Below are 24,277 nucleotides of genomic sequence, written 5' to 3' on the forward strand. Positions count from 1 at the left end.
CTGCATTGCAAAGGCCCGCTGTGACACGCAGATAAATTAAAACGGGCCCAGGTTCGCGGTGAGGGAAGCAGCTGTTTACCTGAATCCTTTCTGATGTCTGGTTTTAAAACTTTCAGAGTATTTTAAGATTTAGGCTAAATGCCGTAAAAGATCAAAAGTTTAATTGCAAGTGCTAAAAATGTTTTTCACATGTTTTTAATCACTTTCCTAGCGCTCTCCTCCTGCACTCAGGGTTGATTTTGACTGATCTAGTTCTATTCCCACTAATAAGTATATTTAATTGCAGCGTGCTCTCTTCTCTGTGTGTCTCTGACAGCGAGTGGGTGTGTGAGAGCAGCTGCAGTTTGGTACACCATCAACTCTTATTAGATCGCAGCCTTCACACAAAGCTAAGTAAGCATGAAGCCACTTCTGGAAAACACTCCGCTCTTGCAAATGCACTGGCCAGTAACGAGCAGGCACAAATATGCCGAGAAACAGAGGCAGAAATTTCACAACCAAGCTGAAGAAATTCATACGAACAATTTCACAGGAGATCATGTGTCCAAGCAGCAGCAGGAAGCAAAGTAGAGAGTAGAGATGATGGATTATAAACAATCTGTAAGCTGATTAATATGCTTTTTTTCCTTTCTGCACCAATTTTGAATTGCTGTTGAAGGAGGGAAAAGAATGTATTATATATTTAGCGTCTGGTGAACAACTGAATATAAATGAAAATGTTAAGGGGATCGTGTAAAATCTGCAGCACTGCATTGAAACCATGCAAATTGCTCACTTGTATGGGTCTTAGCGGTTGTTTGCATGTAATCTTCAACCGGAGATGCAGCAGAAAACTTGTGCAAAAGGAGGAGCAACTGCGAAGCTTTGCAAATTTCCCCCAGAGTGCAAAACAAAAGCCAAGAGTTGGAAATATGACGGGAATCCTCAATATTATTGGAATTATTTCATATGTGGGCGTAATCTAACATTCAACAGATTGAAAAATCGAAGTGTTTTCACCCCCTAACAATGCTGTTACCATGGCAACTCTAAAATGCGGACAGGTGTTAGCGAGATGCTGCTGACATCAGCAAATCCTCTCAGGTGTTGTTTGATCTTTACATCTGAATCACATCATCAATGCCCTCTGGAGAACAGAAATCTTATTTCTTTGTACAATTAAACATATCTTAAATGACAAGTAAATTAGCTAATTGTTACTATTTACATATCAAAAGCCAAATTGTAGTAATTGATACTGTTTTTTGGCTGCTTTACTGTTAGGATGCTAAATTTTAAAGATAAACAGCATTTATTTTAACTAATATATTTTTTCTGGCACTTTTTATAAAGTAGAAAAGAAAAGTAAAAAATATAAAAATAAATAAATATATATATATATATATATATATATATATATATATATATATATATATATATATATATTAGGGCTGTTGTAAACGAATATTTTAGTAATCGAGTAATCTATCGATTATTCTTACGATTAATCGAGTAATCGGATAAAAAAAAATCTAAAATGAAATATTGGTAAATCTGGCATAATACCGGTGTTACTATCAGATATCAATATCAGTCCAATTTTTCATATTTGAGCATCCCTAACAGTTGTTTTTTTTTTGTAGTTTAGAAAACTAACCTGTAACAATAATAGCTCACTTTCTAAGTTAACCAGAAGAAAAGTTATAGAAAAATCTGAAATTCTGTTGAATTTAATAACAAAGAGGCAGGCTCACAAATATGCTTATAAAAAATGTCTACAATCCAGCTTTTAGTTTATGTATTCATCTTCAGTGAGTTTAATAGATTAATTAAACTCACCTTGCCACCTAACCTGTCACGCTTTGGGTTTGAAAATACGGGAAATGCCGCCTGCAGTGGGAGGAGAGGGCGGATGAACGAACATGGGGTGGAGGGGAGGAAATAGACCAGCGGACTGACGAACCGTTAGACCGGGGGACGAACACGGGGGGAAGCAATACGGGATATTTACCACACCTTCACTGGTCACACTCAGAAACTCATCTACCAGCCATGTACGATGCGCTCCGCCACCCGTTTCTTCAGACCGGGATATGAAATTTATTGTGCGGTTCGTCGGTAAAGCTACATTTACACGGTAAGCATCAGCTACTCAGCCGCCCGCCCTGTTCAGTCTATCCGCTCACCTCAGCGCTCTTCCCGCCGTTCGCTTTCAACCAGCAGCCCCGGAGGAGAAATGCTGCCGTACTCCAGGCATTCCCCCAGTCATTTTAAGGATGCTTATTGGTTCCCCAAAAACGATAAAAAGTCGGGCATTATCATCAATCAATAAAATCCCCACGGGCCAATCTTGAAGATTGGACTTTATGCCGCTGAGACTTAGCTTTTGTCAACAACTCAGAGGCGGAAGTGAGAGCTCCGCGCAACGCAAATTAAGTCCCGGCCGGAACACGGTGAGCTAACTAATAAAACATAAATTAACGAAGCTTCGAGGCAGGTAAATTTTCCTCGAGGAATTTTAGTAATCGAGGTACTCGAATCATTCGAGGAATCGTTTCAGCCCTAATATATATATATATATATATATATATAGCTGACTGTATAGCCATATATATATGGCTATATATATATGGACAAACTGGACAGCACCAGGGCCTGACATGATCCATGCCTACTGGCTAAAGAAACTCACTGCCCTCCATGAGCGACTGGCAGCTCAACTGAACCAGCTGCTACAGAATGGGACTCACCCTGAATGGCTAACTGAAGGGCGCACAATCCTGATGCAGAAGGATCCCTCAAAGGGTTCAGTCCCATCCAACTATCGGCCGATAACCTGTCTCTCTACAACATGGAAGCTCATGTCAGGCATCATAGCAGCTAAGATAAGCGGGCACATGGATAAATACATGAGCACGGCACAGAAGGGCATCGGCATAAATAGCAGAGGAGCCAAACACCAACTCCTTGTAGACCACACAGTCGCCTGAGACTGCAAAACCCGACACACCAACCTGTGCACCGCTTGGATTGATTACAAGAAAGCCTATGACTCAATGCCACATGTACAACATCAACAGGACTCTAAGCCTTCATTGCAAACTCGATGGGGCTGTGGAAAACCACCCTTGAAGCCAGCTGCAAACCACTTGCACAAGTGTCCATCAAATGTGGCATATACCAAGGAGATGCTCTGTCCCCACTGCTGTTCTGCATAGGCCTGAACCCCCTTAGCCAAATCATCAACAAGACTGGCTACGGATACCGACTCAAGAATGGGGCCACAATCAGTCACCTCCTCTACATGGATGACATCAAGCTGTACGCCAAGAGCGAGCGAGACATTGACTCACTGATCCACACCACCAGGATCTACAGCACTGACATTGGGATGTCATTCGGCCGGATGGTTACAAAGAGAGGGAAGGTTACAAAGCCTCAATGGACGATGTGCTCAGCGAATGTCTCAGACAATGGGGAACAGAGGACGAGGTGCTAGAGGTACCATCATGGGAAGACAAGCCCCTACATGGGATGTACCACCGACAAATAACTGAAGTGGCTGATATCAGGAAATCCTACCAATGGCTGGAGAAAGCTGGACTCAAGGACAGCACAGAGGCCCTCATCCTGGCCGCCCAGGAACAGGCCCTAAACACCAGAGCAATAGAGGCTCAGATCTACCACACCAGACAAGACCCAAGGTGTAGGTTGTGCAAGGAGGCCTCTGAGACAGTCCAGCACATAACAGCAGGGTGCAAGATGCTGGCAGGGAAAGCGTACATGGAACGACATAACCAAGTGGCGGGCATAGTGTACAGGAATATCTGTGCAGAATATGGACTGGAAGCCCCGAGATCAAAGTGGGGAACACCCCCAAAGGTGGTGGAGAATGACCGAGCTAAGATCCTGTGGGACTTCCAGATCCAGACAGACAAGATGGTAATGGCGAACCAACCGGACATTGTGGTGGTTGTAGCAATACCAAGTGACTACAACATCAGGAAAAAGGAGCACGAGAAACTGGAGAAATACCAGGGCCTCAGAGAGGAACTGGAGAAGGCCTGGAAGGTGAAGACCACAGTGGTGCCTGTGGTCATCGGGGCCCTCGGGGCAGTCACCCCCAAACTGGAGCAGTGGCTCAAACAGATCCCAGGAACATCAGACATCTCAGTCCAGAAATGTGCAGTTCTAGGCACAGCCAAGATACTGCGCAGAACCCTCAAGCTCCCAGGCCTCTGGTAGAGGACCCGAGCTCAGAGGATGAAAGAGACCACCCGCGGAGGGTGAGAAGGGAATTTTTTTTTTTTATATATATATATATATATAAAATGTAAGATATATGGCCTATACTTTACCAAAAGATGTCATTCTAATAAAATATAATTAAATGAAACAACACAAAAGAAGATAAAATGACAGAATTCGGATTAATAGAAAACTAATCTTTTCAGATCTCCTCCTCTAGGAATCAATTTAAACAGCATCAAAAATCAGAAAGCACTGAATTTAAAAAATAAGAAGTTAGTAAACTACCTAACCTGTCAAGTGGACATTTGCCTTTTTCATTTGATTATGAATTTGAGAGCATTTGGTTTGGGACAACTTGCAGCTGATTTGCATGTGTTTGTGTGTTTCTCTCTCTCTCTCTGCAGGTTGTGCTCTCAATCTGAGCTGTGAGTGTTTTATTAGCTGCAACACGCTGAGCCTTTTCTACTAATTGAACTATTTACTGAAATGAGGAAAAGACCTTAAACACCTTAAAAACATTGAAGCACAAAGAAAAGAATTAATTACCATCAACATTTAGCTTGGTGATTTATCCACTTGAATTTTACGTATAATTGTGTCGTCACATCTTTTGTCCACGTGTGTGTATGCGCGCGTGTGTGTGTGTATCCGTTTATAAGGCTTGGTACAGGAAGCATGCCTCTTTCCCTCTGACCTTCCTCCCTCTATTTATAAGCATTGTCTGTCTCTCCCACTCTCAGTAATACGCATGTCAACTTCAGCCTCTCCACACTCTGTGTCCCTATTATCCACATGCCTAATAAATATTTTACACCACTTTGTGTCTGCTTATTTGCTTTGCTACAATGGTTCGCGTTGTTTTACTAGCTGGAGCTAAAAACCTTTTACAAACAATTATTTTCAGTCTCTTAATGTTTGTTAAACAAGTCAATGAGTGTTTATTTAGCAGAGGTAATGTCAACTATTCTGTGTCAAACACTTTTTTAGGACCAAACTAGCACAAAAATATGAGTTAAAGCAAAGAAAAATAGAGGTATAAAGATTTTTTTTTTTCATTTTCCTTCATATAAACTATCTAAAAAGGAATTTGGCCCAGAGAATATTTTGTTTTTACCTTAACTCAAATTGTTAAGGTTAGATGTACCTTTCCAGAAGCTCATCTTAAAATTAAGTTTATGGAAAGAAAGTTTTCAGGGCTTTAAATTAAATAAGAAACTGGAAGCAATGAAGAGAGAAAAAAAGGAGGAAATGGCAACAGAGGAACGATGAGAGAGAGGGAGAAAAGGAGGTAGGACACTTTGAAGGAGCGAGGATACAAGAAAGGAAAGAGAGGAAATAATAAATGAAGGAAGTCTACAAATATTTAGGCGTTTCGAGTGAGAATAAAGTCTGGAAATTCTAATTTTTCTTTTCCAGACATCAAAGTTCAAACATATTCCAGAACCCAATCATATGTGTCAAACTCAAGGCCCGGGGGCCAAATCTGGCCCGCCGTAACTTTTTATGTGGCCCTCTAGTCTCCAAATTACATCATTAAATCCCTCGATTTTTTCACAAGTCAGTAAAATTCACACCGATTCTACTGAAAGTGGCTGTCCATGATTGATACAGCGATTAATAAAAAGTCACACTTAAAGTCATTCACACTGATTTAAACACTGGCACAAAACCCGGCTTTTCATAGCCACTATTCAAAATGCGAAATACGTGAGAATATGCCTTTCCACTAAGCCAGATGTGGGTTAAGGCTACAACTGCCTTAACTTCTCCATATATACAGAAGAAACAGTAACTAAAAAGTTCAAATAATAGCCACCATCAGATCAGCCTTCTTCCTTTGTCAGTCAGAGTGTCGTTTATAAATATTTCTTATGATTTCCAGGAGGTTATAAGGAGAACGCACGTCTTTCTCTGGATACGCTGAAGGTTGAGTCTGTCCTTCAGTTCACTCCTTCACTGGCCTACATTACATCTCCTGGGTGAGGAGATGAGGAGGAGGAGCGGGGAGCATGGGCTGGAGGATAAAAAGACAAAGAGAGACAGGAGGACACATGAAGAGTGAGACAGAGAGAGACAGTGTGAAAAGAGAGAGAAACAGAGCAAGAGAGAGAGAGAAAGAGAGAGAGAGAGAGAAAGAGAGTGTCTGTGGGCGGTCTTGGCTTCGCCCAGAGGCCTTGGCTTCCCTCCTCCTCTTCCTCTTCATCCTCATCATCATCATCATCTCTCCTTCACACTTTCACACTCTTCCCTGCTCTTTATTGCAACATTAGTTTAAATTTGGATGCAACATGGGTATATTCAATTAAAAATAAAGAATTAAATATCCCTTGGTGTCCAATAAAACAATTTAAACAACATGGAAATGCAAAAGTTGCCAATATAAACATTTTTCTTTGCAAACCTCAGCTTTTTTCTTTATTCAAAAATCAAAAATGCCTCAAAGATCAGCAGGACTAATACCGATTACTGTTTTACAGTGTAATGTTCTTGGTACAGTTTGAATAAACTGCATTCAAATTTTAATTTCCAAACTAATATTAGATTCAAGCACTGGAAGCATCTCCCTGTTTTGTGTTTGTCAGCGAAGTCTCTTTCTCAAACGGCCCACTCAGAAAACCCACTCTGTTTCTAAAAGCAGAGGGAGAATGATTGTCTGAACTAGGGCTGAAACGATTCCTCGAATGATTCGAGTACCTCGATTACTAAAATTCCTCGAGGAAAATTTACCTGCCTCGAAGCTTCGTTAATTTATGTTTTATTAGTTAGCGCACCATGTTCCGGCCGGGACTTCATTTGCGTTGCGCGGAGCTCTCACTTCCGCCTCTGAGTTGTTGACAAAAGCTAAGTCTCAGCGGCATAAAGTCCAATCTTCAAGATTGGCCCGTGGGGATTTTATTGATTGATGATAATGCCCGACTTTTTATCGTTTTTGGGGAACCAATAAGCATCCTTAAAATGACTGGGGGATGCCTGGAGTACGGCAGCATTTCTCCTCCGGGGCTGCTGGTTGAAAGCGAACGGCGGGAAGAGCGCTGAGGTGAGCGGATAGCCTGAACAGGGCGGGCGGCTGAGTAGCTGATGCTTACCGTGTAAATGTAGCTTTACCGACGAACCGCACAATAAATTTCATATCCGGGTCTGAAGAAACGGGTGGCGGAGCGCATCGTACATGGCTGGTAGATGAGTTTCTGAGTGTGACCAGTGAAGGTGTCGTAAATATCCCGTATTGCTTCCCCCCGTGTTCGTCCCCCGGTCTAACGGTTCGTCAGTCCGCTGGTCTATTTCCTCCCCTCCATCTTACGTTCGTTCATTCGCCCTCTCCTCCCACTCCAGGCGGCATTTCCCGTATTTTCAAACCCAAAGCGTGACAGGTTAGGTGGCAAGGTGAGTTTAATTAGATGAATACATAAACTAAAAGCTGGATTGTAGACATTTTTTATAAGCATATTTGTGAGCCTGCCTCTTTGTTATTAAATTCAATAGAATTTCAGATTTTTCTATAACTTTTCTTCTGGTTAACTTAGAAAGTGAGCTATTATTGTTACAGGTTAGTTTTCTAAACTACAAAAAAGCAACTGTTAGGGATGCCCAAATATGAAAAATTGGACTGATATTGATATCTGATAGTAACACCGGTATTATGCCAGATTTACCAATATTTCATTTTATAATTTTTTTTATCCGATTACTCGATTAATCGTAAGAATAATCGATAGATTACTCGATTACTAAAATATTCGTTTACAACAGCCCTAGTCTGAACTGTCAGCTAACAGCTAACATCACTGAAGGGAGTCAACGCAGCAGACCAGCAACTACAAACAGCAAAAAACAAAACGGAGTTCCTACATCATCTTACAACAGACATGATGGATGGATGGATGGATGGCTGGATGGATGAATGATCGGACACATTTCAGATGGATGGCATCTGTCCATTCATCTCAATCAAAGTCTATTGTCTGGACAGATGGTCAGGCGACAGACTTCCATGGACGGACGAACATCCAACATGTCTCCTCGCCTCTGAAGTGACGGTGAAGGCGGCGCCGCAGATCTCAGAAAGCCTGAAATGTTTTTCCCACAAACTGAACAAAACCTGATATGAACCTAAAATAACAAAACACTGATACAAGCTGCACTTCAGCACAGCAGCATGATAGGCAGGTAATCCCCACAGGTGATGGCAGCACTGCAGGTGACAGCACAGTGTGAACACACACACACACACACACACGCACACACACACACACATCAACTGAGCTTCCAAAAACCCTACACACACATACTTCCATGAAACAAAACCTCTGAACGATTATAAACTGATTAGTCTCTACAACAGGAAGCAGACCAGACTCCTTACTGGATGCTGATTTCACATATTCTAACCATTTAGGAGAAATCTACTGGAGAGGCAGAGAGTATGCAAAAAGAAGAAACACAAATCGATGCAAATTGATCTGAACAGATGGAAATCAAGTTCTACTGTATTTACTCACAGGTGGCTTCATGGAGAGAGAAGCTCTCCGAATAAACATCCCAAAATAAAAACACGAAGCTGTTAAAATCACCAGGACACCAACATGTTTAATGGAATGAATTACCACATCTAACGCAAACTTTCAAATGATTCTTACTTACAAGATCAAGTTGGTATTTTTATATTGGAGTGACAAACAAGACTGAATTGTATAATATTGTTATATAATAATCACTTACAACATGGAAACAATCTTGTTATAAGTGAAATAATCTTCCAGTGGAAATGATACTTTTTAATTAATATTAAGGAATTATTTACTTGAAACAAGTTGCTATATCTTGTTGAAAGTTACTTGTAAGTTAGTTTTGTCTTATTTCAAATGTACTAAGATAGAAATAGAAACTTGGAAAGGTTTGTGTTTTTGCATAGCTACAAATAAGCCTGTTACAACAAGCAATTAATCAATTAGTTGCATGATGAGATAAAATGAGCTCAATAATTTTATTTACATACACTTAACGAGGCATTTTATTTACGGTTCCAGTTGTGTTTTTATTTCTTTTTTGCTTCTGGTTGTTGCGTTTTACTTCAGATATTTAAAATATCTTCCAGCTCCGGTTCTGTACAAGATTAAAGTTTTATTAGTCTTTGAGAAGATAAACTTACGTCATCATGCCATTATCAATATATTACTTGAAAAATGGTCTCAAAACAACAATATTATCGTTTTTTATTAACACCTTTTAAACTAAAATCTTCTGCAACTAAATTTGATTAAGCGATGCTGAAAGACGACACATTTCTGCACAGTCAGATGATGATACAGTATCTGCTCTGGTGCTTGAAGTCAATTAAAACGTGTCATGAACCCGAGCCAGATGATGGCAGCGATACTACCGTTTTCCTCTCCTCACCCGTGCTCCCTCTCTCACCCATCCTCCTCCTCCTCCTCCTACGTAATTACAGAGTCTGCCAGGGCGCCTGTGTGCGTGTGAAAGCGAGCGTGTAATGTGTGGGTGGCGTTAGATTCACGCTGCGCATCTGTATCTGACCTTTACCGCGGCAAACAGACACACACACACAAAGACGGTGGTGAAGAATGATATGAGAGGAGATAAAACATGTGGAGCACAAGACAGTAGCAGTAGAATGAAGATTTTAATCAGGAGTTTGAGATGTAAATAACTAAAATACTTGACTGGATTAACAGAAATATAAATCGTTTTGTCAATAGTCGGTCCAGCTATTTATTCACATGACAGAAAACTTGAATATTCTAGCATTCATTTATTGTATCGTTTATTATTCATTGGGAGAAATTTCCTGCTATTTTTACAATTTTCTCCGACTTTTGTCCAAAGAGAGCATCAATAATAATAATAAATAGCGATAAATTTGAAAACATGATTACACACAGTTCTCAAAAGCAGGATTTGTGTTTTTGGTGCTATGATTTCTGTGCCTTCTGTTCGCAAGAGATAGACTTTTTTTAATCAAAACTTTTATTATTATCGCAAAAGTACCACAAAAATATCACGATACAACTAAGCCCAGGAATTGGACACTGTATCTACCAGTTAGTGTCTAATTCTATATTTATTTTTTTCATTTTTTGCCGTCTTGTTGGACACAGGAAGACTAAAAGGTTGAAAATTAGCAACCAAAAGATGAATTAAGGCCCTGTCTTAATTGAACTAAAAGTACATTTATCACATTTACTGCAACGCCTAATATTTGGGCCAATGTTTCTATAAACCAGTTTGGTTTTTGTATTTTATTGTGCTTCTGAACCTTAATACTGCTAATGTACTGAAAAAGATTTAGCCCAACAAATAAGGGCTTAAAAAACTGGAGAGCAGAGAATTTTTTTTTTGCTGAGAATTTCAGCAAAAAGAGATCAAGTTTACAGTCTGTATAACCTGAGGGCACCACTGGCTAATAAAATTAATCATTTACTGATGACTCTTTAACCTGAGCAATTAGCGCTCCCAAACACGCAGAAAGCGAGAGCGAGATAAAGATGCTGTCTCACTAATTATAGCGTGTCTCTGCAGCTGAGGTCTGCAGGGACATGAGTGTGTGTTGGAGTGTGTGGGGCGACCGTGTATGTGTGTGTGTGCGCGCATCACAGACTAGAACTACATAAAAAAAAACACACGGCAACAGAAGCATTTAAGCAAAGAGAAAAGAGGGAATGTTAAATGAAAAGCATTATTATTTAGAGAGTCACATTAAGATAATGTGTGTGTGCATCTGTGTGTGTGTGTGTGTGTGTTTATGAAGCAGACAAAGAGCTCTGAGTGGGGACTCATCTTTCTGAGTGCCGAGAGATGATCAGAGCTGGGTAATCCTGCCTGCATAGACACACACCACACAAACAAGAGACTAACCACAGGGCTTTTAATCCATGCGGCACACACTCGTTTGTAGACATGGGAAAGTATGTTTGTGTCCGTGTGTGTGTCCCATCTGAAACCGATAAACAGCAGTTTAGGATGACAGAAACCGACTGGTTTGGGATGATAAACGAAGAAAGAGAGAGAGAGAGAGAGAGAAACAGGAAATAAAACGGAGCGGTTGCAGAAATGAAAGCATGAAGCAGCTGGCTGAGCGCTCCGCCAAATTAGTCAGCAGAATCATTTGGCAACAGAACCGCGTCAAAACCACTAAAAATAGCTTTACAGATGACCACACCAATGAGAATAAATAATTGATTAATTGCCTGTTAGCTTGGATTGATCTTCTGCCCTTATTTAGACGTGGAACGAACAAAAGTCCAGATTTTTCTGGACTGTATAGGAATTATGTAGCAACCAGTGATGGAGTCACTGTCACCTCATCAGCCGACTCCACAGGTTCATTATCGAGACAGATGGGCCTGTTGGAAAAGAGAAGAGGTGCTACTTTCAAGTAGAAAAGCGTACGAAGGAAACACTTCCAGCCTCTGGCTTCCCCTCAGTTCCTCGCTCATATTTGATCCCGGTTTGTTTGGTTTGCTAAGTTCTGTTTCGTTTCATCTGAGCTATTTCCTTCACTGTTATTTATGGCTGATGATTCTGGTGTTGAAACGCTCAAATAAACACAGTAAGATGGGGGGAGTGGGGGGGGGAGCATGAAAACCATGATTCCAGGGTCTGGCTATTTTATATTCTGTTTCACCCAGACTTTAAGTCATTAAGTGAGACAGAAATGAAGAAAATTAAACAAAAAGTGAGTCTAGAATCTGACCCAGATTATCACGTTTTCAGACAGAGTAGCTGCCTCTGATTGAAACTTTTACAGCATAGTCAATTATTCTTAAGGAAGATATTCTTGCCAATTTCACAAAACTATGAGACAGCTATCCGTAAATTATCGTTTGAAAAACTCTTTGGATTGAAACAAACCAAAAGTACCAAAAAATTCATCATTGAAAGCCGTTTTCAAACATGTAGTCATTTTGTTGATTAAATTAAAAAAAAAAGACACGTCCAACTTCAAGGTTTAAGAAATGAATCAGTTTATGAAGTTGGGATTATTTCAAAGCTTTCTGACTTCTGTAAGATTAGAGAGAGATTATGAAACGGCAAGGACATTTTAATGTGCAGTAGTTAAATCAAAAAATGTTCAATCGGGCATTTTATACTCAAATCGCACAATAAATCCTGTGTAACGTTCCATACCAAACCAAATTTTAAGCATTTTCCGTTCTATATTTTAATTGCATTTCAACAAGAAAGTCAAAAACACGAGGCTGGAGACTGGATTATTTTATTAAATGTAAACGCGTGCAAAATTTACAGCCTGTTCTGGGCCTGCATTTCTTTCCTTTACGTCTGAGGAATGTAAACAGACACCCAGAGCAGAAAAGGCAGCCAGGCAGTCTGTTCTGTCCTGCTGTATTTTTTATTTCAGTCCCATTAAAGTTCATCTAGGATGTTCTGATAACTGATGTTGTTGGTTTACTTCCACTCTGGTTGCAGTTTTATTAATAATTCTATAATATTTTCTTCTTTTTTAACATGGTCAGATTAAAGAGTAGATACTACTTCACACCAGTACTGACTGTCTTTTGTTAAAAGCATGTGAAACCAAACTTCCTGCCTCAGATGACTGTCTGTTGGGGAAAGGAAGTAATTGACTAATCTTTCAAAACAAGTTTTTTTTTTTCCTGCCAGGTTCCTCTTCTTCTCTCTGAAACCAGCCAAGACTTACTTCTCTTTTCTGTTTTTGCCCTCTTTTTTTTAACCCCATTTCCAAGCAGGAAAAGCCTCTTACAGCCAGCCAGACGACTAATAAGGAGCGGCTCTTGTTAGCCAATCCCTCTTAATGCTTCAGCACGCTGTATTATGGGTAAAATACCCCAACGCCAACACACCCGCGCTCTGAAACACTCCCGAAAAGGCCAGGAAAGGAAAGAGAAACCTGCCATTCCAAAAAAAGACATTATCAGTGGTGTTTTTAGATAGATATGAATAAGCGAACACTTACACATCATCAGCCAACTGGAACACAGAGAGCAGGGGGTGGGGGGGTTGTAGTAATGCCCTGCTTGGCTGTAGTAAATATGACAAGAGACGGGAGGAGTGAGTCAATGTAGACGAGTAACACTTCACTGTGATTAAGAGGCTCACAGAGCGCCAGCATACGTACAGAAACGAAGGCTGTAACGGTCCGAATTACATGAAAAAGCAATTTATTAACGTGATAACGTCCATTTTAGAAACGGAAAGTAAAAATAATATATGTATTAGTGGAAAAAAGAAATTAATTCAGCGGTTTCTATTTTTAGTTTTGTGATTTTGCAGTAAATTGTGAAAGATTTAAGTCCTGCAAAAGAGTAATGGCTTAATTCTCAATGATTAGCCTATTTTTAACATAGATAAGGACAATGTTCCAAAAACACTGTCCTTATCTATGTTAATACACTGATAGATTGCCTTCAGTGTATTATAAGCCTGGAGGGCCACCAGGCTTTACTAGTGCCCCCACCAGACTTGGTATCGTTTGTTTATTTTATTTTATTTTTTTAATGATTGCCTTTTCTTAAGACTTTATAGTTGGTATTCAGGTATTAATCTTCCAGTCTTCTAATAGAGTATAACTATAAAATAACATTTTTAAATTTCCTATCACCTTTAAACATTTTTAACTCAAAAACATGGCAGGCAGCTGGATGACTACCAGTTTTCTGGGGGACATCTTGATGTTAAACAGGAAACAAGTCAAAAATGGCCCTGAAAATAGTTTAGCAACTGGTATTGCAAAACAAAACAAACCAAACTGTACCAGATCTCAACAACTTCTGCATGCCAAAAAATAATGCAAATAAGTGCTAATTAAGTGCCTAATAGATTGGATTTGGAAGCCATCCGTCCACCATTCCATTTTTTTCATCTCTAAAGTCAATGTTTACAACTTTATGGCAGATTTTTTGCCACTGACTTCCTTATAGTCATTTTGGCAGAAATTATACATATCTTGCATGAGCTCACTGTACCTTAGGAGAGAAAATCATAAATATGCATGTATGTCTGTTGATCTGAGGACAAGAAGAGAGAAGAAATTGTGTCAGTAAGCCTCACGTTTCATCAACAATTGCTGCTCTGATCATCTGTTTAAAAATTCATGAGTATCTTTAAGCTGTTCGGACTGTGCGACAAGCGTTTCATTGGATTATAACACAAGCTTCTCCATTAAAGCAGCTTATACTCTGGCTGTGAAAAACATAAAAGAGAAGCTCCTTCTGCAGGTGTTCTCAGGTTACAGCTCTGATTTTACATCGATTTTATTCGGCGTGCTCTTCAGCCGTCAGGGATAATGGAGATGGAGGTGAAAGGTGTGTTCGCCTGAGTCCATCCATCAAGCATTTGCTGAAATATTTCATGAAATTACAAGAAGAAAGCAAAATAATGCAAAAAATAAGTAAAAGAAGAGACGACCAAAAGAAAAATGAATGGATAATCCTCTGCAGCACATATTTAACTCCAATTTTTAAACTTATTATAAACCACATCTGGTTGCAAGCAGCAGAGGAGCAGTAGAAACAAACAAAGGTGTGACTAAAACAAATTTTGCTGTGAAATTGTTTAAGAATATTAAAACGTTTCTGATTGAACAGCAAAGTGTTCAAAGTGTTTTACACCATAAAAACATCACAGAGAGACCTATTATGAAAAAGAAATAAACATTACATTTTGTCAAATTCCATCAAAATCATTACACAATTATACATCAAATATATTGATTAACGTTCCAATTATTATAAATCAAATAGCAGTTTAATGCAGAGTTGTGAAAACATTGTTGCATTAGTCAGTTTGACTAAATATCAACGAATGTATGAGTTTCTCTAGATTTTGCTGGAATATTAGATCATCAATCCTGGAAATGTTCTTCAGATGCTAAAAGGCTGACTTTGTAACCGTCTCTATGCGTCTTTGAAAGTTCAGGTTAGTTAGAAGGAAAAAATTAACCCCAATGTAAGATTATAAACCTGATTATTTAATGTAAAATAAACATTTAACAGTTTGTCAACTCTTCAGTGGGAGAAATATTGATACTTTAGATAAATATTTGTGTTTTTACAGCTCTAACTTTATGCAGTAGAGTAGCAGGGTGGTAGGAAAATGCTGTTATCTCACTGTTTGGTATGACAATCATGATATGAATTACTTAACCCATGTTTTCCTCACTCTTACTTGTTCTGCCTTCGCTCTATGATATTGTTTGCCAAGATCCATGTCCACTGAGTGCATTTGCCACATTGCAAGTCCATCCACATGACTAAATGTATTATTTGCAAGCAGCTGAAATATTATAGCCACCAAAGCAGTCCTTTGAAACTGCAAAATTGCATGCACTCATGATGTGGTGACGACTGCAATTCAATACCCAGTGCAGCTCTGGTGCACTGAGAGATGTTGAGTCATAAAGACTCTGAGGAATGTTATTTAAACTTTGATCATCGTCGCAACAAAAGCCACATGTAATGTTCAGAGAACAAGCACTGAAATAACAATAAGAGGCAGAAGTTAAGGAATGGAGATGTTGGGTTTGGGAACTACTTCATCCAACATGACCTGAGATCATAATACCTTTGCATATTTGTGTCATGCCTAACAAATATAATGCAATAACATGTTATTTTGCTGTTACTTGTGTCTGTTTTGAACTGTGTTGCACGCCCTATTGTGTGCACCAGGTATTTCTCTTCATTTTGCCCTTTCAGATATAATTTCCCAGGGGAAAGCTGGGGCCATTGTGCTGCGCTGTGGTGTGCTGCTGTTACACAATTACTGTAAATAGAGAGACATTACGTCGGTTTCTCAATCTGAAATCTCTCTTTCCTTCAGGCTGTTTCATTGTTCGTACAAAACCAGCTGCAGATTACAAAGTTTAAAAATTCATGAATGCCTCCAAGAGCTCAAAGGTAAGCATGTTATAGAATCGGCCACAAGCTTCGCTGCAAATCAAACTGCAACTCCGACGGCTCTGAATAAGATTTTTAATGTTCTTATACCACTCAGCAATCTTCTTTTACTCCTACAGCAGGTTGACTTGTAAATTTTCACCTTATGCAAGAGTAATAAAGCAATTACAATATAATGTTTCACTATTACCCATTTCACTCTTTTATATTTCTTGAGTAATGACTCTCCTTTGACTCTGAATCAAGCCTTCAGCCTTTTTTTTCTCTCCTCATCCTCCCTGGTCGTCTTTTTCATCTCTCTGTTCTCCCAGTCTCCTCAGTGCTCTGGCCTAATTGAAAGCTGAATACAGTTTTATATTCTGCCAGCATCAGATGATGAAAGTGCTTTGATCACTGTTTACCCCTGCAGGTGGTGCACAGCAGCAGCAGCAGCCATACCAGATACATTCACATCTCTTTACCGTTTCTTCTCTCCTCTTGTTTTTTTTTTCCCAGCGTTTCTTTCTTTGCATGCTGAACGCTGTCTCGCAGTCTGTTAGATTACATGATGAAACTGCAGCAAACGCCAGCATGTGGCACATCTTTTGTTTGCAAAGTTGGCTGTAAACAGTGGAAGGATAACATTGCGAAATCCCGTCGTGTGGAAGCTCGTTTCTGCAACAATTCCCTAGAAGGCTGAAGTAAAGTCTGACCACACGGGAAGTCGGGTGACAAAGCAAAACGTTTAATTCTTTGTGGTTTGAGCAAATCGCCTATGTTGATATAAATACAAGAGTGGAAGAAGGGAGTTTGAGGGGAATCTATCTGTTGAATCAAATAATTTACACAAAGAAAAGGTTAGCAAATCAAATCATGATTAATAATATTTTCAGCTTGATAAGTGACAGAAATGCAACAATTTTCTTATTTTAAGGCTTTAAAAACTGAACAGACACAAAGAGCTACTACGTCTTTTATCTCAGAAAACTGGCAACAAAATGTCAAAACGAGTGAGAAATATGTAAAACAGTGGTAAGCACAGTGGAGAATCGGTAATGCTGTGGGCTTGCTTCCCCTCTAAAAGCCATGTGAACTGGGTCGGACTTTCATGGCAACTCTACAATCTTGGACCACCAGAGTCCTCAAAATCTAATTTGTGTCCTACAATCACAAACACAAACATCTGGACTTTGGTAAAAGCAAATGGAACTTTAACCAAAACTTTGTGCTGTGTTGAAATGGGACAAACATTTCACTTTTAGGCAACAAACTCCACATCAGAATGGACAGAATGCATTTATTCCACCTCCATGCTAAAAAAAAGTAACGTGAACCACAGCAACATCCACCATCCACCATGGATGAGTATCCGTTTTGTTCAAAATCTAAATTATCATGAAGGTGTCCAAACTCAATCATAAAACATGGCTTTTATTTCTTTAGCAGCAGCTAATAACATTACCAAAAAGTGACAAGGATTTACCAGTTTTTTGGACAACTGGTTTTCCTGCAAACAGAGAACCTGATAACAGGATTCAAACATATTTATGTCAAAATTCACCATTTTTCTCAGAACTTTCAGTGAATTTATAAACTCTCAGAGCCTTGAAAAACCATAGACTGGTAGGAAGGCATTAAATGAGAAAATGAAATGAGATTTTCTCAAAGATCCCAGAAAACATGCTAAGCCCAGTGCTTGGGGTTGTAGGGCAGTCATCCAGTCGTCCACCATGTTTTTGAGTTAAAAAAAAAATGTTTAAAATTGACAGGAAATGTGAAAACATCACTAGATAGTTATGCGTTATTGGAGGACTTGGAGAGGAATACCTAAGCAACAACTATAAAGTCTTAAAATAAATTATTTTTAAAAACTCCAATAAATTAACAATGCTAAGCCTGGTGGGGACAGAAGTAAAGCCTGGTGGCCCGCCAGGCTAATAATACACTGGGGTAAACCTGCTGACATATTTTTCCAGAATACTTCAAACCCTTAAATTCAAAAAATTACTTAACTTTTCCAGACTGCAGGAGTTGTTGTGGTTTCTAATCAATACGTCAATATGCAAAGCAATAGAAAGGCAGATTCAATGCTGAGAAATCATTATTTTCAAATAAACTACATGTGGTATAAACAAGAGAATAACACCATCTGCTACATAATTCTTGCTTTCTTGTACATCTTTTTCTATTCTAGAGTGTACATGATGTAGTGGATAAAAACTAGCATTTCTCTTAGCAAAATATAAGAGTATATTATTCTTTTTCAGCCACTTTTACTTTTCTATTGTTGCTTTCTCTTTTATTTGATCTTTTAGTTTACCAACCTAGAGACAAATAAAGGATTATTCTCTTCAATCTTACTTTATAAAATTAATAAATCCCATATTTTCCATGAGTAATTCCGTGTGAAGTGCAGCTCTTAGCTGTGCTGAATATTTCATGCATTAATTTAAATGTAGACATCAATCAGCTATGACTAACATTTTCTAGTACTGTGTATGTAAAAGCTTTTAGGTTTGGACAGCAGGAAGAATACAGAGGAGCATTCTACTGTTATTTCACTGTTGGTTTTGCTTGCAGCTCAGAAACACAACAGGAGGCTCGTTGTGTTTCTGAGCTGTGAGAACTTTAGATGTTTATCATTTGTTATGAGATTAAATGAACAGCAGAGATGACCGGCTGTCACAGATAGGCAGGAAGCTCAATTACCAACTGTGGGTCCAGCAGGCTGATTGACCAGTTAATTAGAGCAATTTCCTACAGATTCATTGGTCAAGGTTCATAAATATTCCTCATGTCCAAATTACACACTTTTACAGAATTAACCCTTCGGCAAAGTTCTCCGATCTTTTTCCAGTGCCGTTCAAACAATTGTTCTTATGAAGAAATGTTTCAGAAGTGAAAGGAGGTTTTTATTTTGCAATAATGTAGGCAACGTTAAAAAGTTTATCTGTCGGCCTCATTTGATAATCTGTTGGTAGACATGGGAGAGGTGGGTGGGTGGGTGGGTGGATGGATGGATGGATGGATGGATGGATGGATGGATGGGAAATCCCAGTATTTCTCTTGTTTTTCCTATTAATCAATAATAAACGTATAAAACCCCAGAGTCCTCCAGAACTCGTAGGTTACCATATTGCTGTGCCGACTGGCTCAGACAGCTGAAGGTAACGTGTTCCTCAGCCAGTGAGGGTTACCATGCAGCCAGATGGATGAGACATCTAAGAATAGATAAAAGGAAACACACACACACACACACACACAAAGTGTGACGAAGTTCTGGCAGATAAGTTTTACGTGCCTCGCGCTGCTGCTAGCACACAATACAGCAGAAAAACTCACCCAGACCCCGTCTTTGATCAGCTTTCTCTCCCTCATATAGCCACATATGGTGATTCACTTCTTGGCATTGGCCACTTCAAAGCTATGTAAACTACCTTCCTCCTCTGACCGGCTGACTGCTTCCTCCTCAGTGAAGAGAGAGGTAGGGGGTTCACCGATCACCTGAACCAAAAATAATGCCGCTACAATCCAAGATCCAACAGCAACAACACAAACATATATTGATCTGTTTTTATTTTGTCACGCATTCATAGATATCTACTGTTGAGGGCTAAAAATACAAAATCCAACGAAGTTAAACTGTGAAACATTATTAAAAGAAGGAAAAAAAAGTGGTAGCTTCTCCAACCATCTGAGCAGTTATTTCTGCATTCCTCTTTCAGCAGAATAGTCAGCGGTAACAAACCGTCTCTGCTGCGACACGAGCCAAATGTTCCTCTTTCCAAATGAAATTAATCCAGCGAGGGAAAACACTCTCGCTGCAGACTAAATACACACACTGGATGTTGTGATAGGAAACAGAACAAGATGAAGGCAAAAAAGATCACATTTTAACTAGAGAGACACGATGCATCAGCATTAGGGCTGAAACTAACGACTATTTGGACAACCAGGCAATTAATGTGACTTTTAAAAATTGGCGCATTCTACAATTTTTTAAAAAGTATTTTTTTATACTAATTTGTACATTAACTGCCCATTTTTTTGCGTTAACCAATTATTAATTGCATAGTAAAATGTGCTTAATATTACATTATAACCAGAAAATGATAAAACTATGCCACTTGAGGAGTTCTAAGTAGAACAAATTTACAGAAAATGCTAAATGTATACATTTTTTTAACAGTCCTGGCTTAACTGCTGCTCTAAATATGTTATTTTTGTGATTTGTGATTTAGCGATTAATTGATTACTAAATTAGTTGACGATTATTTTAATAATCGATTAATCGCGATTAATCGTTTCAGTCTTAATCACCACTAACATCAGTATTGCTATACTGGCCACTTTTTAACATATTGATGTTTATTTCCATTTTATTAAGGTAGCTTGAAAATCTCTCAGCCACACTTCAACATGGGAAAGACAAGAGAACATACTTTTCAGCTAAGGTAGATGTATGTAAAGGTTGCTATAAATTAATTTAAGTTTTTATTTTTACAAAAATCCAATACCATAAACTGAGTAAATTGATTTAGTAGCTCTAGAGATTATTTGTCACACGCATATTAACTTAAGTTAGTTAAATTTAACTGCAAGAACTTTAAGTTTTTGGCATACAAGGAAGACTTTTACAGTTTAAAGCTTTCTTAAATTTAGTAAGCTTCATAATTTATTATGTGTTTTAACAAAATACTGAATTCTCTACTTTCAAGTCAAACCTCATTAAAATGCACTTTCTACATCTACTCTAACGTGCAATAAACCAGCTTCAGCAGAAACTTTATTACGTAACTACGTGTAATTTAAGACCTAATCTGGAAAATATGGACATATTCAAATACTTTCAAGACCTAAAATTGAGATTAAAGACATTTAAATTTGCCCATATTTACATATTTAAAACATGGGAGTAAAAAAAGGCTGGATGAGGATTTAAGTTAATCTCAACACAACACAGCGAGGAAGATGATAAGGTGGTACCCTAGCAACCATTTGACCTGGATGAACTCTCCTACCATGACAAATGTAAACATGTGGAGTTTGTTGAATGCTCTATTTTTGAACTGCTTTTATTGGCTTTCTAGGTATTTTTGAGTTAGAAGCTGATTTGTTAAAGCAAACAAAATTGCCAACTCATAAAACTAAAAAAAAACAAACATTAACAATGTTTAGTTTCTTTTTTCTTCTTCTAAAGCTGAGGAAACACCCAGAGGAAGAAAAACTAACAACGAAAACAAAAAGTGAAAGAGCTGTGAGCATCTGCTGACTAAAGGTCTGAATTACAGTAAATCCACCAAATAAAAAACAACAAATACTCAGAGAAAAATTATTTTAAAAAACACACACAACACAAATTATCATCTGGTAAATATTGTAAAACAGGATTAAAAAAACAAAACCCCTTCACAAACTAAATTAATCTAATTATATCAAGTATTTAAAAAATCCCACTATGTTTTGGTGTTCATTAAATTCATTCAGAGCCTTTTAATATTTTAGATATCTGATCCGGATTTAGGTTGTTTCTATGATTTAAGAAGCTGTTCAAGTAAATCAGAAACAAACAAGAGACTAAATGATTGATTAGGGCTGAAATTACAGCAGATACTTAATCTGGGCTCTCCATTTTCAATAAAATATCACTTATTCAGAGGAAAACAACTCAAACTATTGCAGTTTTCTGTGCTTAAGAATAAGGAAAACACAGATGAACAATGTCTTTTCTTAAGGGTTTAGAAACATCAAAGAGAAAAAATGCTTCATAGGTACTTTGATAGATGTGGTAGTTTTGAATCCATCTGGAATAAAATACAAAATGATTTCGAAAGCAAATGTTCCTAACCTAAGTGCTATAAAGTACATGTTGATGCTTTTATGACTGTAAACAGTTGAAGTTCTTGACTTTAATGCATTTCATGAATTATATGTTTCTGCTTACGCTTTTCTCTGACGCTTTTAACCACAAATAAGGAAATAAAAATGTAGTTAATACTTAGAAGGAAGACAGCTAGTCGTGACATGCAGAAACAATAAACATAAATATGCAGGAATATTGGAGTTTCCACCCCCCCCCCCCCCAGATTTGACCTCTAAATCCCATTTCTGTACAGATTCTTTCAGATTGCATACAGTTATGGTGATATGTGATTGTGTGCTATCAGCAGCAGCTGTCAGTCACACTGGGGTGTCAGGCTGCTGCTGGCATTCACATAAACACACAAACACACATTGCACACAAATCAATACAGGTTCTCTCCCTCCCCCTTCACAGGGTGCTACAAAAACAGGGCTACGCCACCGTGACATGCACACGCATACGCACACGTACTCCGTCTGTGTGCTTGCAGAAATGTTTTGATTGGGGCTCAAATGTTCGTGCTCTGCATGGATTTATGTTGTGACAGTTAGCAGCAGCGTAGCGTGGCTTGCCTGAACGAGCCAGAGCATTCCCGTGTCAGAAATCCGCTTTACAGCCAACAACACAGCCTCACCTTTTGTTTGGTTTTTAAACTATTTATAGGCTTCACTATGAATTCCTTGCATGCAGGTACGTACAAAAAATAATAATTAAATCCAGGAAAAACGCATAAATCCCTAAACACATCCTGCTATGAGCCACGTCCTGCCACAGCATCCTCCCTCTGCTCTCCACTCACCGATACGAGGTCTGCTTTCTGAACGCCAGTCCGCGTAATTTCTCCTCCAGAGACTCCTGCTCCATGTCCGGCAGACTGCTGAATGTGTCGCTGCAGCCCATGGCAGCCTCCTCGGAGCCCGCTCCGGACTCTGAGTCACCCCCGTCGGCTCCGAGAGAGGCCGGGCGACCGCCGAAGCTCCCTCCCGCCGCCATCGCCGCCGGACCAGTGCGGCTCTTCGCTTGGGGGTCCATGCTGGTCACTCCGAGATGGACCCCCCTCTTTTCTCCCCAGTCTGAGACGGGACGCGGATGCGGGTGGTGAGAAGGAAGCGGGAACTGAAATGTCTGCGGGAATAAAACAACCCGACGTTCTCCTTTGGAGTTGCCTTAACGCGGAGGTCTCCGACCGTTGACCGCCTTTATATGCGGCAGGACGGCGGGGAGAGCTACACTCACGAGCCCCTGGACCAACTGGCAAGCGAGCTCCGTACGTCAAGCTGCTACGTTCAGACCGGAAAAGGAGTAAAGCCCTTTCAAAATAAGACCCAATCCGGTCACAAAATTAAATAAAAGCTAAAGCATTTTTTACTAGTGTTTCTATATAATTTTAAACAATCATAAATATTTCATTTATTTATTGTGTTAATAAAAATATCTCTATACAATCATTTTATTTGTTGGATGTAAAATTCTCATTTTAAATATTGAGAGAAAAATCATCCTAATTAATAGAAATACAGGCTTGAACGCCAGTCTGAGTAATTACAAAATCACTCACAGATAAAAATACAAAAATAATCTACAAAATTATAAATCTACAATATAAATTTATACAACTGGAGTACAGATAATTACTCCTAACTCAAACTATTATAATCTACTATTTTTATGTATTTAATTACACATCTTTTATCTCATTTAATCTATTTGTCAACTAACTCTTTATTATTTTTCTTTTTTTTCCCCTAAAGGGTTACTTCTTGTGGTCAAATGTTCTCCACACTATGTGTACTGACTATTTTGTTCAAACATTTCACTTATTTTCTGTCCAATCTTTGTGTTTTATAATATCAAGATACTTATTTAAGTATTTAGTTTCAAAATTATTCTAAAGCAAAGCGAGATGTTCTCGGAAATGTATAAATTGGCTACCTAGTTCGACAGTCATCAAATTAAAACTTTTAATTTGAAACATAAACGGAACGGAAGTTTAATACTTTCTTATTTCTGGCATGACAAGTGTCTCAATCTGAGAGCAGCGCGTCAAAAAGGGTGTTCAGTTATTATTTCTAAATCCAACATCCACCCAGCTTTACAGACATCTCTGGCATCCATCCATCCATCCATCCATCCATCCGTGTGGAGTATTCTCTCTCCTGGTTTTATGCTGCTTCATCAGTCAGAAAGTAGGGCAGAGAGTGAGAGTACTCCCACCACCACATGCCTGCTGTCAGTATCTGCCTCTGAAAAGACTCACAGAGAGAAATCTGTTGAGTCTGCATGTCATTATCTCTGCCATCATGTTAACATC

At 38.9% G+C, this 24,277-nt stretch overlaps 1 protein-coding gene across 2 annotated transcripts in view; it reads right to left on the minus strand.

The window, feature by feature from the left end:
* Window positions 1–23,284, minus strand: part of dgki (diacylglycerol kinase, iota) — a 72,137-nt gene extending 48,853 nt beyond the window's left edge. The window contains exon 1 of one of the 2 annotated variants that reach the window (XM_088003584.1): window positions 22,766–23,284. In XM_088003584.1, coding sequence (XP_087859710.1) covers window positions 22,766–22,998 — 233 coding nt within the window. In that variant the 5' untranslated portion in view covers window positions 22,999–23,284. The remainder of the gene's footprint in view (window positions 1–22,765) is intronic. The other variant, XM_088003583.1, reaches the window with a different exon arrangement.
* Between the last annotated feature and the right edge of the window lie 993 nt (window positions 23,285–24,277).

Source organism: Poecilia mexicana, unplaced genomic scaffold (assembly GCF_051168715.1).
Source record: "Poecilia mexicana isolate PSO_F unplaced genomic scaffold, ASM5116871v1 scaffold_23, whole genome shotgun sequence".
Taxonomy (NCBI): Eukaryota; Metazoa; Chordata; class Actinopteri; order Cyprinodontiformes; family Poeciliidae; genus Poecilia; species Poecilia mexicana.